Here is a 19,673-nt window from a genome sequence, read left to right as displayed (position 1 = left end):
TATATATAAAATCGAATGAATACTGTGCATGTAATCTATGAATACCACAAATGTGATTAATATCATGAGTGTAATTAATGAATGCCATGAGTGCAATTTAAATAATAAATTAAAAAAATAATATTTAATTATTTTAATATACTTCCCTGAATCCATAAACTATAGTATTAAACACCTCCCACAGCTCATAACTGATGGGTCACATAAAAGATCTTTTAAGGTATGATATTCAGTGCACACCCAATGTTATTTCTCAGTGTTTCTTGTGTAACTACATCTGGCTTAGGTGCCTCAACAATGGTCTAAGAAAGCTTACACCTAAACATTATTAGTAACTCTCGAGTCCTCTCTACTAGCTTCTAACCTTTCCACTCTAATAGCTTTTAAAGTACATAAGTGTCTATAGTCAGCCCAGAAGGCAATGCTATTACAAAATATGATTTGGAATTATAAAAGAATTCTAATAAACAATTATGAACTATAAAAAAATGAAGGGATTGCTGGGTGTTGCAGGACTCACCTCAACAGTAGGAGGCTGAGACAGGTGGATTTCTGTAAGCTCAAGGCCAGCCTGGGCTACACAGAGAGTTCTAGGCCAGCATTGCTACATAGTAAGACCCTGCTTAAAACAAAACAAAATAAAAACATAAAAGACCCACCAAAACCTAAAAATGAAGGGGCCCTTAAACATCACTTAATACATAGTATCATCAAATATAACTCTCTCATTTTATAAATGAAATAAACCACAAGGGTAAAATTTCAAATCAAACGACTAAGCAATTTTAGCTACTGACTATAAAAACAAACTTGATTCTATAAAAAGGTTTTCCAAGCAAACATGCACACACAAAAGATTACCATGTATTCTTTTATGCTTTTACTGTTTTGTTGTTGAGACAGGGTCTCACATATCCTAGACTGGCTTTGAATTTGCTATGTTGCTATAGCCTTGAACTTTTTTTCCTTCTTTTGGTTTTTCAAGACAAGGTTTCTCTGTGTAGTTTTGGTGCCAGTCCTGGATCTCACTCTGTAAATCAGACTAGCCTTGAACTCACAGAGATCTGCCTAGCTCTGCCTCTCAAGTGGTGGGATTAAAGGTGTGCACCACCACCACCACCACCACCACCACCACCACCACCACCACCACCACCACCACCACCACCACCTGGCTGGCCTTGAACTTTTGAGCCTCCTGCCTCTACCTTCTGTGCTGGATTAAAAATGTGTGCCTCACCCTGTCTAAGCATGTAATCTCTCACATAGCCCAGTATATAGGACAGCCACGAATATCAGGTTATACCAGTTGCACCTGCATAATTATTTAAGGCATTTCCTTTCAGTCTACAAGTGTCCTGAATGGGAAAATAAATTCTATGGTAACTTTTAAAAGCTGAACTAACTGGAATTAACTTTTCTACAAATACAGTCACAATTTAAAAATAATACAGATACAATTATAATCAACTACAGTAAAAATTGAGAAGGAACAGAAAAGCAACCATCTTAAGGGTCTAAATAATTCTAAATTCCAGGAAGCTGACGTAATGAGTGGTGTTTCCAAAAACCTTTCTCAGATTCTAATAGCTGCCTGCTTAAAACTACAAAAAGGATCTTTCCCCATCTCAAGTGAACAGTGATGCTTAACCAGTGATGCTCTTAATGACCTGGAAGTTATGGGTGACCTTAAAGCATGTCTGTCAATCTTCCTCTCACTAAATGTTTCCTGCAATATTTGAATTTAAAGCAATAATAATCTTGGAGATAGAAATAGCAAATGCCATTAAGGAATACCTGAAAACCAAACATACTCTACATGTCTGATGTAAATTTGTACACATTATTATAACTTTTAGTAAATACAATTGCCTTTATGATTCTATTTTATAGGTCTGGAGAGATGGCTCAGCAGTTAAGAGCACTGGCTGCTCTTTCACAGGACCTGAATTCAATTCCCAGCGACCACAAGGTGGCTCAAAACCATCTATTATGGGTTCTGATACCTTCTTCTAGCATGCAGGTGTATATTCAAATAGAGCACATTTCTACATAAAATACATAAACAAATAAGTCTTTCAAAAGATTCTATTTTATCTGGGTGGTGGTGGTACATGCCTTTAATCCCAGCACTTGGGAGGCAGAAGTAGGTGGATCTCTGTGAGTTCGAGGCCAGCCTGGTCTACAGAGTAAGTTCCAGGAAAGGCACAAAGCTACACGGAGAAACTCTTGTCTCAAAAAACCAAAAAAAGATTCTATTTTATATTTCACCAATTACTTTCTTTAAAAAAGTCAACACATCTTTACTTCTACATTATTGTTTTTTCTGCTTATAAATATTAGAGTTCCAATATCACCGATGTCTGATCACCTCAAACATTCACTCCTAAAGTCAAAAGGATGAGATGGAGATAAAAGGAAAGCATTTTTACCTAGACAAGTTCCACTGCTCAGCCAGAAGGGCACTCCTAATTCCTGTAATGTTTTGGCAGCTAGTTGCAGTAATTCCTTTGCCCTCTTCCAAAAGGCCATAGCATCCACAGTGTTATCCTCAAGGTAATGCTGCAAGTTTAATAAACAGTTATTTATTATAACAATCCCTAAACTGCTAGACACTTTTCTATGATATCTGAATTAAACTTGGAAATTAACACTGTATATTTTTTCTACTGCAAAAAAATCCAAATGTAGGGGGCTTGGGTGGCTCAGTGGCTTTGGATTCTCAACACCCATATAAAAGCTGGGATTCATGGTATGGGTCGATGAAGCCTATGCTGTGGGGATGGGAGAGAATGGAAACAAACAGATCCTGGAGCTCCTTGGCAAGCCTGTCTAGCCAGTCCATCAGTTCCAGGTTAAGTGAGACACTGTCTCAAAAAAATAAGGTGAAGAAGTTGTGGACTGCTGCTAATATGCCCAAGCTCTGGTGCATGGCCCCACTCCCAAGTGCATGTAGGAAGCACTAGTTGGATTCTGGGAGTTATAAAAATAAGAAGACATGAAAATGGAAAGAGGGTGTATAGGGCAGGAGTATAGGGATCCTGGGAGTGGATATAATCAAGACGTAATAGAGGAAGACACCTAATTCCATCTTCTGGCCTCACAGACACAAGTGCACAAGTGTGCCCACATACCTACATACAGGCACAAATGCATATACACCACAAGCCAAGAAATCAAAGTTTATAGTTACTTCTTAGTCACCCATTAAAATAATTCAAATAGATTCTAGGGTCTGCTAGGTTAAGAGGAAGAAATATAAATAACAAGGGTTCCCCAACGATGAGACTTGAAACTGTTATCCTTTTCCTATGTACATCAGAAGTTGGCAGGTTGGGCAGTAGGAGAAAAGAAGAGCTAATTACAGAGCCAAGAGCATTATTTAAACCAAATAGATTAAATGATGTTTTAGATGCAGTTGTTTACTTGTCTTTACAGATTGGGTCATCAAGCAGAAAGACACATTTTAAATCATACCATCTGTGTTGGACTCTAGGTCCATTTCCTTTGGGATGGGCAGATCATTTTACAAGAGTGTAAGCTCTATAAGGAGGGGACGTTTGTTTGGGGTATTGTAAAAAATACCCCAGTGTCTAGAACAGTATCTCTACATCTGAAAAATGAACAACAGAATGGAAGAAACAAATTTCACTGTGGTTAATGTCCTCATTTATAACTTAAAGATAATAACTATGCTTTATACAACTACTGTACAGATCAGAATGAAAGTCCTTTTGTAAAGTATAAGAATTTATACTAATGCTATCTTTTACTTAGGCATTTTAGTTTTCTGATTTAGTACATTTTAGTCTGTAACTGAAGAAAACAGCATGAATTCTTCAGTGATATTTCACTATGGAACAAAATATCAACTCTTTGGTCTAGCAGACCAGGGACACAGGTTTCTGGCTACTGTCTGGCCTCATCACCAGCCTCTTTTTACATGTCCTGTTATAATAACAAAATATAACTTCTCCAATATACCACAGCCTTTCTAGTCTATGTGAGTTTATATGTTGCTTTCTTTTTCAGTATGCCTGTGACTAACAAAATCATGTTTCAGCTCCAGCCTCTGAGAAATATCCTCATTTCCCTAAAAAGACAGATGAGTGTGTTTCACCAATGTTTCCATTCATCATTTGCTTATACATAAAGCCAAGCAAAATAGTAAGGTCCTCCATGAACTTATAATGGTTGCCACTTACACAGAAATTTTAAGTCTTTAAATTTTGGTTTTTATTATTTTATGTATATGAGTTTTGCCTGCATGCGTGTCTGTGCACTATGTCCATACCTGGTGGCCATGGAGGAAAGAAGAGAACATCAGAACTCCTGGGAATGGAGTTATTAACTGTTGTGAACTGCCATGTGGGTGCAGGGAATAAAAAACAGGTCCTCTGGAAGAGCAGCCACTGCTCTTAAGTATTGAGTTAGTTCTCTGTCTTTTTAATTTTTTTTTTTGTTTTTTTTTTTTGTTTTTTTGTTTTTCGAGACAGGGTTTCTCTGTGTAGCTTTGTGCCTTTCCTGGGACTCACTTGGTAGTCCAGGCTGGCCTCAAACTCACAGAGATCTGCCTGCCTCTGCCTCCCCAGTGCTGGGATTAAAGGCATGTGCCACCACCGCCCGGCATTAATTCTTATATTTAATTGTAATTGTTGGTTTTGTTTCATTTCCCCAGTGAGGCTGTAAACATATGAGAACTGGTACTGCATTTCTCCCTCACTGAATCAACAGCTTTAGAATGCCACCCGGTACACAGTAGGTTAGCAACAAATATTGTTGAGTGCCTAAATGAAGAAATGATTGTAGCTGTAAGGTTTTTTGGATCCCACCCGGTCTTGAGGTCCTGCGATGCTTATAAAATAATCACTCAGAGGCTTATATTAATTATAACTGCTTGGCCATTAGCTCAGGCTTATTACTTACTAGTTCTTACACTTAAATTAACCCATAATTCTTATCTATGTTTAGCCACGTGGCTTGGTACCTTTTCTCAATTCTGCCTTGTCATCTTGCTTCCTCTGTGTCTGGCTGTTGATGCCTGACTCAGCCCTTCCTCTTCCCAGCATTCTCCTCATCTGCCTGCCCTGCCTATACTTCCTGTGTGGCTACAGGCCAATCAGCACTTTATTAAACCAATGTACAAGAGCATTATCCCACAGCAAATGACTAACTCTGACAGTATCCTAAATATCATGTGATTTCTTCTCTTTTACAACAGAGCAGGAGAGAATATAGTTCACAGAGGCATGTCCCTGGGACTACAAGGAATAGAATCGCTACATGGATCTTGAGGGAAGAAAGAGTATCCTATGAAAGAAAGTTCCCTGCAGGAAAGCAGTTTTTATGGATTAAGCAAATTATACAGAATATCCTGAAATAAAATATCCCTTTCCTTAGTCACTACTTCTTTTAGAACAAATGACTGGAAAGAGGTCCACATTCTTGTGCTTGTTCTAAGAGAGATGCCTAGAGCTGCACATTTATGGACTATCTATCATTTAGATTAAGTGCTATGTCAATAATGCCTGTCAATGATAAAAGCATCTTAAAGCTACAATTTCCTCTCTGTTAAAGAACACTTGCCTTATGGGAAACCTCCCTTCAAGATGTTAGTCAGAGGAGTCTAAGAAGTTCCCCCAAACAATGTAAGTCCTCGTCCTTGGTTGTGTTCCAGAACATGAAGGTAAGACCTTACTGCTGAAGACACTACACACTTCAGACCCAGGGCTTGGAGGAGTCAACCCAGAAATGAACAGCTGAGCACGGGACGTCCATCTCTAGTTAATACATCTATAACACAGTCTTTACATCGAAGACTCAGGAAACATGGAAAAGGGGGCAGAAAGACTCTACAAGTGAAAGGATCAGCATGTCTACTATGAGAGAGTATTCTCTATAGATAACAGGGATGTGTACCTAAAAATCTTAAGAATATGGTCACCTAAACAAGACCTGTACAATGACAGCACCAGCTGACATTACAGTGTGGATGGGGGAAATTCCACAAGGCTCCAACCCTAGATGAAGAGCTACTGACAATTAATGGCTGCTGAGAGGGACAATCCAATCTCTCCAGTAATGAGTCCCCTGACGGGTCATCCAATGTTGTTTAGTTAGATCTGACAACTTAATTGGGCTGGAGATAATGATTTGAATTTATAAATTTCATCAAACAGATTTAGAAATAAATATAAACAGACACATGCATAATGTCCTTGATAAGTGAGAGGGCCTGTGTACAGGAAAATCCAAACAGCAATGGGCATGCTCCCTACTGTCCAGATCTTGGCTTATACAAGGACCCACGACTCAGAGAAATGGCTGAACCCAGGGCTGAGACAGGAAATTCACAAGATGAACTTAGAATATCTATGTTTTGCTAAAAATGAAGAAAGATGGAGATAAGACAGAAGACACAGAAGCTGTGGTCAAGAGTCTTCTAACAGCCACATAGGCAACAATCTTCAGATTAAAATCAATGATAAAAGTAAGGGTCTATAACTCATGAAAACAGGAAACCTTGAGTTTCTTATTTAAATAACAAATCTGATGAGAAATGTTAATATTTATTTTTTTTTACAAAGTACTTTATAAAAAAATTCTCTGCACACAAACCCTATAATTTTCATATAACTATCATACTAAAGATAAATTCACTTTAAAGCCAACACTTACAACATTTTTTTTAAAAAAGTTACCAGTACCTAAACACAAACGTTAACAAATACAAGAATACTGTACTGCCGGGAGGTTCAGCCTGATGCCTTCTGAAAGTTTCTGCAAACAGTTTAAGAAAACGTGGATGAGCCACTCTACCCTCTTGTCCACAGTCTCCCCAGAGAGGAACCCTGTCACTCAAAGGCTCGGGTTCCAGCCCAGACCCAGCAGCAGTACAATATCAAAGGAACCACTGACCAGATGAAACACTTCCTCCACAAGCCCACCCTATACACTTTACCCAAGAGACAACAGAGAAGCCATGAAGTCGCTTAGAATGTGAGCAAACACACAGGGCAAAAACCAATTTTCATAAAATTTGAGCATATCAAAGAAGTAAAGGATGAGAAATGTTAATATTTAAATAGTTGCAAAGTAACTTGCAAACAAATACTTGTAATTACAAAGGGAAAAATGCAAAGTCACAAAAGACTTTAAGACTTGAAAACTGGGTGAGTGATGTAAACATCAACAGTGTTCTGTAGCCCTTCCTCTGAACTTAAACATTTCCACCAGGGGAGAAGGGAGGTCACAGGACTCAGGAAGTAAATGAAAACTAAAGGTCACAGGAACCCCCCAAAAGCTGCAAGCTTCACAAGGCCTCACCCCGAGGTTATGAGGGCATCAACAGTTTCTAGGGTCTGACACTGATGGTGTCCTCGAAGCTGTTAGGAGCTCTAGGTAGGGCACACAGCTTTCCTAAGTGTCACTTACACACTGGAGAGCTTCTTGGTGATGTTTAAAACTGGTCTTGCTATATGTCTTAGCAGGCCTTGAACTTTGAGCAATCCTCCCGTCCTGGCCTCCCAAGTGTGGAAATTACAGGCATGTGCTACCACACAGAGTTAGATTGAGATTAAAAGCAATGTATGTTAATTCTTGATTTTTTTAATTCAGATATAGAGAATATTCTTGTTTTTGGAAAATACTGAGTTATTTGAGGTTTCAGGACACTAATTTATAGCTCACTCTCAAATGCACCAAAAAAAAAAACATATTATTTGTACTGTAGTAAAAATTGTTATGTAAGTCGGATACTCTTTTTAAAAAATATTATTAAATAAAATAAGAAAGCTAGGGGACTACTTTACTAGATTTTTGTTTCTTTGTTTTTTTTTTTTAAATTTGATTAATGTATTTCACTTCATTGAAGACTGTTTGGCGCCATCAAGTGTACAAATGGGTGTATTTCACTTTAATTTGAAAGTGGACCCTCCTGGTCTTTTACTTATTTATTATCGTTCTAACATGAGGAACAAAGAATGAAACACGTAAGAGGAAAAAGATAAAGAACATGACCAAGCCTTATAGTGATTCCACATTAGTAACATCAATACAATGTCAGAAGGGAAAAAGAAATCAAACAAATCCGGCATCACAAATGGCCTGGCAGCAACCGACTACCGGGAATAAAATAGGTGCCCGCTGTTCAGTTCACAGAATTAGGAGGGTATGAGACACTCACAGTTCACTGTGGTAATTTCTATGGAAGAGTTGGGCAATGCCCTTAGGGCAGGAAGCACAAAACTCCATAAATTCCTCCTCCTCCTCCTTTAGAGCAGGAAGCACCAAACTCCACCACCACCACCACCACCACCTCCTTCTCCTCCTCCTCCTCCTTCTCTTCCACCTCCACCTCCTCCTCTTCCACCTCCACCTTCTCTTCCACCTCTACCTTCTCTTCTACCTCCACCTCCTCCTTCTCCTCCTCCTGCACCTCCACCTCCTCCTTCTCTTCCACCTCCACGTCCTCCTCCTCCTGCACCTCCACCACCTCCTTCTCTTTCACCACCACCTCCAGCTCCTCTTCCACCTCCTTCTTCTCTTCCACCACCACCACCACCACCTCCTCCTCCTCCTCCCCCCCCCCCCCCCCCCCCCCCGTTGGGCTGTCAGGCTGAAGTCTTGGGTGTCTCATACAGTGTCTGAGACCCTTGTATCTGAGTCTTGGATACTGGGCAGCAATAAAAAGTTGATACTTAGTTTCATATTCTATTTGTCCTAATTTGCTTTATATTATGTGATAAAAACTAAGATCAAAATACAACTCAGGGGAGAAAAGTGTTGGTTGGTGAAGACACAAGCCTTTAATCCCAGCACTCTGGAAGCAGAGGCAGGTGGATTGCTGAGTTCGAGGCTAGCCTAGTGTACAGAGTGAGTTCCAGTCAGGGCTATACAAAGAAACCTTCTCTCAAAAAAAAAAAAAAAAAAAAAAAAAAAAAAAAAAAAAAAAAAGAAAGAAACGAAAAAAAAAAAAAACCAAACAAACAAATAGTGAAAGAACCAAGGCAGAGCCCATGAAGTAATGCTACTTACCGGCCTACTCAGCTATAATTTATACAACCCCAAATCATATGCACAGGGCTGGCACTGCCCACAGTGGGCTCGTCAACCCCCCAAAATAAAAAAAAAAACCCAAGCAAAGAAGAAATGAAGCAGACACCATTCAGGGAAGAAGAAACTGTGTGTGCATGCCTGTGTGCTTGTGTCCAAGTGTGAATCCCAGGGATACTTTCTAACTGAGATCTTCTGCCTTAGCTGGCTGGGTGCTGGGGTTACAAACTTGCCTTACCAGCCAGCAGAATCTATGCTTTCCTGTTGGAGATAGGCTCTTGGTGGTCCAGGCTGCCTCTGTACTCACTGTATAGTGGAACATTACCTTCAACCCTCTGCCTCCATCTTTCAAGTGCCGGGATTATAGGCACCTGCTACCACACCTGATCTATGTGGTGGGGGAAATCAAACTCAAGCCCTGTGCATTTCAGACAAGCACTCAACCCATTACACTACACCCCTAACCCTTAGGGGAAAAATGAAGTTTTTAACTTTAAATGAAAAGAAACTAGTAGGATAAAAAATGATCAACTTAACAAGACATTTAAACCTATTCCGCATAAGCCATCTTCACTTCCTCTTAAAAACTAAATGAGCCCTAATTCTCATTAATTTAATTTAGAACTACATTATTTGGTCGTCTCTAACATAAAGGAATGCCCGAGCTTCTTTATACCTGCACTCGATAAATCTGGAGTGTGGTATTTCTTCCAGAAAGTGTCCTGGGTCTTTTGGAATAAGCACATCTAGTCCATCTACAGTAACTTGCTGTAACTCTGGCCTGAAAAGGAAAGTTAAGATTAACTATCAGGATTTAATCCAGAACACAGGCAGCCTTTTAAAATAGTGGACATTAGCCAAGGAGCTAAACTTCAAGTGAATTTTCTTCAAACACTTCAGGCATCAATCAACAACTTTTTTAGGACCTTGGAAATCTGACATCCAATAGCAGCACAGAATTTCAGTATTAAGTATTTTCACTAATGCAGCTTAATTTGGGAGTGAGGAGGGAATGGTATGGATTGAACCTAGGGCCTTCTGCATGCAACCACTGAGCTACACCACCCCTCTTTTTTTTAAGACAAATTCTCCCTAAGTTGACAGAGCTGGCACTGATTTGCAATCCTCCTGACTCAGATTCTCAAGAGTGGGGATTATAGGCCTGTGCCACTAGGCCTGACTTGGTGCATCTAAAATAGTTTTACAGCTACTTTGGCATTTTAAGCAGAAATGAAAGTTGAACAACATCATTTTCGGTTACCAATTTAGTTTTAGAGAGGTAAATAGTTCTTACATCTAAGAAATACTGAGTTAAATTATAGTAGCTTGGGAGCCTCTTTGACTAGAAAGATACCTGGAACCCACCCTCTATGAATATTTCTTGAGAACTTTCTATTCCTCTATGTAAAACTATAAAATATACAGATGGCTTTATCTACTGTCACACATTACACTTAAAAGTTATTTATTAGTTGGCAATACTAAACTTAATTAAATTATTAACTAAACTTTGATATAAACTTTTAATACCCTAAAGAACTCAATGACTCCACCCCCTTAAAAATGTTTGAAACACAAAGTAAGAAAAAGTGCATAAACGTGAATAGTCGCTAAGATTTCGACAAAAATAAAGGGAGAAACACAGACAACAAACTGTTTCTTACAACCCACTAATCGCTTTTGGTCACTTATATTCCTGACTTCCCAGTTCTGAACACCCTTTCAGCTGTTTCTCAAATTCGTGATGTTAAACACTAACAAGAAAACAAAAATAACCTTGTCCTTACAGTGTTTCTCTGAAAGTGGTCGCAATAGATATTGATATGAAAATTCTTATAAGAATGATAGACTTTAAAGCAAAGGACAAACATTCACTGCTATATTCATATCAAGTTCCAGACTTTCAAACAGATTATAACATCATTATTAAGGACTTCTGAGGAGAAAGAGAAGTCTGACTCTGGGTCAGAAAGCTAACATTCACAGTCCAGTTTCCTGAGTCTCCTCAAGTACCTGTTTCATGTCAGCAGTGTTTATTAGTGAGGTAGTTAAGGACAGACTTCTACACAGAGTATTATTTTTATTCCCATGATCTGTCTTAGTTTTCTGAGGCCGGGTCTCATGATTACAGCCAGGCTGGCCTGCAACTTGTTCCTTGGCCCAGCCTCACCTGCGGCTTGCAACTCTCCTGCTTCAGCTTCCCGAGTGCTAGGTTTACAGGTGTGAGTCACCACCTCAGGACACAGGGAAATTAAAATCACACACACACACACACACACACACACACACACACACACACACACACGCTCAGTCAAGTGCATGTAAACAAAGACAATTACATCATTGTTACAATCATTTGTGTCTTCATCTTCATCATAGACAAAGAGTCTTGTCAGCTCCCCTGGATGTCTCTGTACCCCACTCAGTAACTCCCTGTCTATCCTTCCCCTTCTAGGGATACATTCTATCTTCTTTGGGGGTAACCTTTCCTTACTATTCTTAGTATCTTTTTTCTATTTTAAATATATGCATGAACACAGTATAGCATATGCTATTATTCTTTTCTGCCTTGGGACACTCAGCATTGTAGGACCCAACCATGCTGTTGCAGAATTGCAGATTTCGCTGACATATAATACCTCAATGTAGGAGTATGCAGATTACATATAACTATAAACACACAATATCACTGATTTATTATTGTTTATTCTCATAGACTGACATACCTATCAAAAGCTCCAGGATAACAACCAAACTGCAACTTTCGAAAAGGAACAAACTTTCTGTCCATGTGTCCTTGGAGCCGCAGATGACCATGCCAGAGGTAGTTGCCGCTCCTCTCATGAAAGAACACCAAGTGGATGGCGTGAGTGGCCAGCTTACAGACATAGTGCAGAGGGATTTCAGTTCCAGAAAGTGAGTCGATTCCATCTAGCTGAGGATCTTTGCTTTCAGTCTTTAAGCACTGAAATCCCACATTCTCAGCTATCTGAAACCAGCCATCCTAGAATAAGGAAAAGATCAAGACTGAATATTTAAAACCAAATACTAGTAACAAAACTAAAGCAATCGTTACACCATTAAGGAAGCCATATTTTTGTCTTGATTTGCTTTTTGCCAGAACATTGTAAAAAGGACAGTAGTAAACAGAAGGTAGTGGGAAAAGAAGGAAGTAGCAAAACAAAGGTATGGGGAATGGAGAATAGGTCTAAGGACTCTGAAAATTAACACAAATTTCTCCCGATGGAGAAGAATGCTCATTTAGTGTCCTCCCATTAGTTTCTATGAAGTAGATGTTAGTAGGAAGAGCAGAAAGCAAACTTACAATTCTTCTCTCCTAACACCTGAAAAATGGTATAACAGGGAAGGAAGATGGTAGTGGGGTCTAGGTGAGGTGTTGTGTCGGGGTGGGGAGCTACGGATCAATGACCCGCGCAGGCTGCTGGGGCAGATAAGACCCCTTCGGCACTGCAGGTGTGGGCTGGAGGGAGGAGATAGTGCCTGAGTGCCATAAGAGTATGACGGCTCTATGAGCTGGTATGGCGGGTGCTGCATGAGCTGCTCTGATGTGGGGCCTTCACCCACCAACCTCACAGTTCCCCAGAGTTTTCTTGAGTGTGAACAGCAGGAAATATTAGATAGAAGGATTTATACTGGAGAATCTTGCGGAGATAAACAGATAGGAAATAAAGGATAGCCTAGAGACGGACTAGAACCTTTTCCAATGGCCCCCGACTGTCTCTGGCCCAGGGTTTTTATAGAGACCCCAAGGGGTGGAGCAAAAGACCTCCCCCCCAGCACAACCAAGTGCAGACCATCTCAGACACCTGCACTCAGGCCCGTGGTCCTAATCATCCTCTATGCGGACCCGCTGGGTAAAGCCATGAGGAACCCGAGAACAGGCTCCCACACTCTGAAATTATTCAATGGTATGGCCAGTGAATGCCCATCAAGCAATAGCATCTGGATCCACATTCCTATGTTGGTCTGTGTCCCCCTCTTTCCTCATCCACCTTAATCCTTCTCTCTGTCCTGCCTCAGTCTCCCAAGTCCTGAGACTACAGCATGAACCAGCTGGTTTTCTGCTATCTCTATGAAATTAGGGTTTGTCTATGTAGTTCCATATTCCTAACTGCATCTCCATATACTGAATTAGTGATGAGATGGAAAATGAGGTTTAAAAAGTATAATGAGCAAATCTCAAGTATCAGGTTCTGTTTGATACTTCCAAATGAAAATAAAAGGTCCCTCTCCCACTGCAAAGCAAAGTCATTATTTCTAGTAGAGAGATGGTCCCAATACCCACACTTTTCATAATGTACACTATTATTCAAATGTTCTGGGGTCCTTATAAGTTAATAGTACTTTTTAAATGTCCAGGTTCAGAGAGTCAGAAGGAAGAAAACAATATTATCAGTAGTAATAGCCTATGCCTCCAAATAGTTTAAAAATAAATAAGAGAAAGAATGTTGGATGGTCTAGAGATAAGAAGAGTGTTTCAAGCTCAGAGAAGTTTGACAGCTCCTTACGCTTTCATTGATTTTCTACCTGTGAAGTATAAATAACCGAGAGGAAGCTGACGGACAATTAGAATCGCCTCATCCTACAAACACAATGTGAAACAAGATTTCTAAAAACAAGGTTCGTCTTCTTGTTAACCTGCACACTCAACGCCAGGTGCCAAGGCCAAGCTGTCTTTGTATTACCATGTCTGGCCTACTGCTCGGTTAAATAAATGTTAGTAAGAAATTGTTAGTTGGAGGAGAAAGGAAGAGGGAAGAGTCATTAAGGCAGAGCCTGACTCAGTCTCTCACAAGATCTGCACTGTAGACTGTACAATTTAATACAAATGGACATCTGAGAGAAACAAACAACAGAAAAATAGAAACACAGGGAACTTTGTAATCTTCAATCCTCACAAGTGATGGAAACTGTAGACAGTCATTTGATTTTCACTACAGCCCTACATTAGGAGAGGAGCCTGAAATTTTAAGCAGTTGAATTGGTTGAGTTTGGAGTAAGTACATTTCTAAGCTAGTAGATTATTTTATACAAAATTTACTGGAATAAGATCATATATCATAAATCCTACCATTTTAAAATGTATAGTTAACTGTATAGTTAAATGTATGGATGTTGGAACACAGTCTAAAATGGAGTCATGCAAGAGGAATTATGAGTGCTTGTGAGACAACTCCAAAAAACAAGAAATCAAAATCCTCTCTAGTAAAAATCCTCAAAATCCTCCTCAAGTCTCTGAAGTTTACTGTTATATACCTAGGCAATAGCAGTGCTCTAGCTAAAGCAAGGTCACCAGGCTTGATTTCTTACAGGGTCATAAAGGCAGACAAGAGTTTTCTTCAGGCAGTGACTGTCAGGCTTTCTTTTATAACCCAAAGGAGGAGAGGTAAAGCAGGAGGACCACTAAGAGCTAAAAATGGTTAATATAACAGAAAAAGGGAATTTATGTGTTCAAACTACATTCCTAGGGGTGGTTACGTAAATTTTAGGAGTCTATAATGTTAGTATAAATACCATTAAGGCTTTATAAGAAAGGAGGGTCTGAGTTTAATTTACCTTAATTCAGAAGATCATTTGGCCTTGGCTGCTTGGTAGGTATTTCCAATAAAATACACCATGATGAGTTCTTGGAAGCATACATAGCATACAAGGAAATCATTGCAGGAATCAGCTAAGATATATATATATATATATATATATATATATATATATATATATATATATATATATCAGCTAAAATATCACCAAGACTTCTTAAGGCATGGCTTGACCTTAGGAAAATTCCTTGACCTTTCCAAGTAGTAGTTTTTGTGATAGCTGAATTCCATTACATTTTCCTGTGGCTTGCAGCACTTAACCCTCAGAGTATAATAGTCCGATGCTCTGAATAAAGTTGGCTATCAAAGGAGACTTTAGCCCACCTCATTCTTAAGCCCTACTCTCTCAGGTTCATGACTCCAAGGACAGCAGTAACATATAGTTACAGTAGTGTTACTATCACCTCTACCTAGAACTTTAGACCATATCAAAACTACATTCTTATTAGCAGTCACTCCCCAGTCTACTTCCTCTGTGACACCATTATGAACAATGCTGTCACAAAAACCATGTTTTGTAAGGCAAGCCCTCCTACAAACTCACAATTTGCCACTATTTTACTTGCTTAGTAAAAAAGAAAAAAAAAAAAAAACACAAAAAAAATCCCCCCAAACTCCAAAACCAAAACAAACAAACAAAAAAAAAATCCCAGAAAACAGTTCATATTCACAGCTGGGCACTGTGGAACAAACTTATAATCCCAGTATTTCGGAGGCTGAGGCCAGAAGATCATTAGTGGGTTCTAGGCCAACCTGGACTACATAGTGAGACCCTTCATCACAAAACAAAGCAAAACAAGCAAGGGAATCCAACTCCTCACTTGTCTGCACAAGCAAGCACACAGCTAACAACAGCTGTAAACTGGTGTCACTGCCGGATCTCCAGGAATGTTGGGGAGGCCTTCATTCTGCTGAGCAGTGCTACATTTCATTTCCTTGGCATTAATCCTCTCCTTCTCTTAGGTGACTTTTTCTGCTCTTTTCTCTGTTTAAAACATTTTCCACATCCCCTCTGCCACCATATTGCATTCCTTTCTATTTCCTAAGAAAAGAAAAGGAAGTAGAGACCTTTCAAAACCTCCCAATACTTTACCACCTACTGAGATTACATTCAAACAGTCTGACTGCCCTCTTCTCCTAAGAGAAGAACTGCCTACATTCCTCTTTACAGCCACTTCTCTCCTGACTACATCTCAGGCCCTCTTGCTTGGCCAAAGACATTGCTCTGCTGGACCATTCCTATGGATATACAAACCCGAAATTATTTTTCCCATTAAAATTAATTAAAACAAGAAACAAAACAAAACAAAACCTAATGACAGATCTTTCCTCCAACAATTTCTTTTTCTCCATGGTGCAAAACTCCCAATGTCGCTCTCATTGCCTTTAATTCTTTCCTATCAATTCACTTGAGCTCAAATCCGCTCTGCCAGACACTCACAACTACCACTGACCTCCACAATGCTAATTCCATTGGTTGGTAGCTCTTATTTCATTTCATCTACCAAAACTTGGTAGCATCTGCCTCACTAAAACGGTTCATTTACTGGACTCTCCTGAATCCATAGTACAGACATCTCCTGCACTGTCTCGCCTTTTTTTTTTTTTTTTTTTAATGTTTTCAAGGTTTCTCTGTGTAGTCATGGTTGTATTAGAACTCATGAGATCCACCTCCTGAGTACTGAATGTGCCACTACTGCCACCAAGTCTAATAGCTTTTACTTAAAGTGTATTTATTTTATGTTTATGAGTATTTTGCCTATACACATATACCATATGTGTGAAGTGTCTGCAGAGGCCAGAGAGAGCATCAATTTTCCTGGAACTGGAGTTACAAGAAATTGTCAGCTACCACAAAAGTCAAAGATCAAGGGAAAAATCTTTGCACAATTTTAACAAGCAACCCACTTAAAACTATTCTAAAAGTCTTTGCTGCATATGTTCTACATGGTTAAAAGGTTAGTTTCCATTCCTAATAATAGCATAGGAAGTTGTTTACTGTGAACAACTGCTGCCATTCTTCTTTCAAATCTCTCCCTCTAACGGAAAATGAATTACTGAACAAATGGGAAGCTAGCCCAGCATAATAGCCTGTGAGTGGCCTTCTAGGTAATAAAAAGAGCCAAATGCTGAAGGCACTGGGGTGGCTTGTCTGATTAGGAAGAACACTATAAGGCTTGCTCCAGTTACTGCTTTGTCTTTTACTTAGCCATCAACCCCAATATTTTCAACTGTCGTACAGCATTCTGAAAGCCATTTCATCTCATATCTGCCAATCTGAACATACTCTGTTTAGACAGACTTTTACTTATACTTCAGTAAAGACACAAGCTTTACGTCCTGAACACTTTAATCATGAGCAAGAAACACTCAATCTAGATCTGAGTTAACTCATGCATAAAACAGTGAGAAAAAGGCTCACAAGGACTCTATAATCACTTACTTCAACTTTATTTTTTTATTTTTTATTTTATTTTATTTTTTTTCGAGACAGGGTTTCTTTTTGTACCATTGCACCTTTGTACCTTTCCTGGAACTCGCTTTGTAGACCAGGCCGGCCTCAAACCCAGAGATCCGCCTGCCTCTGCCTCTCGGAAACTTATTTTTATTTATTTGTTTGTTTGTTAGTTTATTAAGGGGTGGGAGAAGGTGTGTCAGAGCACATGTGCGGAGGTCAGAGGACAACTTTCAGGAATCGGTTCTCTTCTTCTACGATGTGGGTTCCAGGCATTGAACTCAGATTGACCAGAAGTGAGGCAAGTGACCTTACCACTGAGCAATCTCACTAGCCTCTCAACTTTATTTTCAAAATGGTAATGTAAACCTTCAGTAGGAAAAATAAGCTGCTAGAAGCTATTATCTTGTAGAAAACACTAAGTGAGATGCATCACATCAAGTAGACTAGCTTAGCTCAGTTGGTAATGTTGCTAAGAATCCCAACCAAAGGAATCAAAGGTCAGAGAAGTGACCAGCTGAAAGCCAGATGACTGAACAAAGACTTGAACTCTGAGCCCAGACTCAAGAATTACTACTGCCAGGCAGTGGTGGTGCACCCCTTTAATCCCAGCACTCAGGAGGCAGAGGCAGGTGGATCTCTGAGCATTTGAGGACAGCCTGGGCTACACGGCTAGTTCCAAGACAACCAGGGCTACACAGAGAACCCCACGACAAACGAGAATCACTACTACTGCTATGACTATCAAATAGAGTAAGACCTTTGCCCTGCTAAGCTCACTTTTCCTGCTATATATCCTAGGTCTTAACAAGTCATCAGTAAATACAAGTTAGACAAGTGCCCTGAATTCAAACCACATTAAGCTGTTAGGTGTAACAAGAAGAAAATAATCCCTAGAAACACGTCTTCTCCTTTTTGGTATGAACTGTAAGCCAATTATGAATGGATCCCAACTTCAGATAGGGAGACTCACAATGTTTTAGCTTACAATAGGTGTGGAAGTATTATACACTGCATAGAAATAATACATTAAATTTTGAACTCTTGTCTTTTCCTGGCCAAGTGACAGGCTATTCAATACTAACAGTGCTGTGGAATTACCAGCCATATGATGATGAAGGTACTCAATTTCATAGCATACTATATTCCAAACTATGGTGTTTAGTAGGTGAGGCTTGTTATTTTTTTTTTTTTTCCATTTCTGGATTGTAGTTTATTCCAGACGTAGCCAAGTTGACAACCAAGAACAGTCGTCACACGCTATCAGAGAGTTCCACTCCCTGGTGACTAAGCATTCAAATCTATGAACCTATGGAGGCCATTCTCATTCAAAACACCACATTCCACTCCCTGGCTCCATAGGCTTGTAGCCATATCATGGTGCAAAAATTCACTTAGTCCAATGGCAAAAGTCCCTTTAGTCTACCACAGTCAAAAGTCCAAAGTCCAAAGTCTCTGAGACTCATGGCTTAACTGTAACCTCTGTAAAATCAAAAAGCAGTTCACATATTTCCTACATACAATGGTACAAGATATACATTACTGTTCCAAAGGGGAGGAAAGGGAGCACAGTGAGGAAATAGTGGGCCAAAGCAAGACCAAAAATCAACTGGGCAAACTCCAAACTCTGCATCTCCATGTCTGATGTCAAAGTGCTCTTCAGATCTCCAACTCCATTCAGCTTTGTTGACTGCAACACACTTCTCTCTCTCAGGCTGGTTCCACTGCCTGTTAGCAGCTCTCCTTAGCAGGTATCCCACTCTGGCATCTCCAACATCTTGGGGTCTCCCAGGCAATCTAGGCTTCTCCTTCACAGCTTCATACAATGGCCTCTCTAGGTATCCATTCAGGGATACCTGAGTTTCAGAGGTCAGTCCATTATCATCATGGAGAAGACTGTGGCAGCATGCATGGTGCTGGAACAGTAGCTAAGAGCTACATCCTGATTTCTCAAGTTTTGATGTCTAGGAAGTACCGAGGCTTGTTATTTTTTACTTACAATATTTTTATCCTATAATGAGTTTATCAGGGTGCAATCTTACTGTAAGTTGAAGAATATCTAGAGTACTTGAAAATTAGAGTCCATAGAATGCTCACAAAACTACCATTCTACTAGAGTTTGTATTTCAGGATATGAGGGGAATGGCACTGTGGTATCTGTTACCCCACTGACTGTCAGGTTAATTTGGCTGGCCAGGCAGGTGTCCCCGTCTTCCCTCACTGCTCCATGTTTTTCTCTCTTAAAATTGAGCACTCAGTCAGTCAAAGAGGACTGTTCTTGGGCCAAGGGTATATGAGGAGCTGTGCTCCCTGACAGAACATCCAAACAAACTAGTCTGCATTTCAAAAGCCTGAATGACTGTCCTGAATCTGAAAAGTCAAGCTTAACCCTCTATGAAATACAGTGTAATTGTTCCTTACCTTTAGTTATTAGATAATGGATTGGTTTCCTTTGTTGACCACAGAAAATACAAACTCATCTAGTTAAGTGGATAGGGCCTAGAGATCATCTACAGGAAATTCCAAACATAAGAAGAAGTAGGTCTTCT

General features: G+C 39.7%; 1 protein-coding gene across 1 annotated transcript in view; it reads right to left on the bottom strand.

Annotated features, from left to right (window-relative positions):
- The window catches only part of LOC102905552 (ribitol-5-phosphate transferase FKTN-like), a 108,484-nt gene that overhangs the window by 88,155 nt on the left and 656 nt on the right, over positions 1–19,673 (bottom strand). The window contains exons 2-4 of the mRNA XM_076563600.1: positions 11,778–12,055; positions 9,700–9,832; positions 2,430–2,559 (exon numbers count right to left, since the gene is read on the bottom strand). Of these exons, the coding sequence (XP_076419715.1) occupies positions 2,430–2,559; positions 9,700–9,832; positions 11,778–12,055 (541 nt within the window). The remainder of the gene's footprint in view (positions 1–2,429; positions 2,560–9,699; positions 9,833–11,777; positions 12,056–19,673) is intronic.

The sequence above is a fragment of the Peromyscus maniculatus genome, chromosome 2 (assembly GCF_049852395.1).
Source record: "Peromyscus maniculatus bairdii isolate BWxNUB_F1_BW_parent chromosome 2, HU_Pman_BW_mat_3.1, whole genome shotgun sequence".
Taxonomy (NCBI): Eukaryota; Metazoa; Chordata; class Mammalia; order Rodentia; family Cricetidae; genus Peromyscus; species Peromyscus maniculatus.
This window is presented reverse-complemented; position numbering and strand designations above follow the sequence as displayed.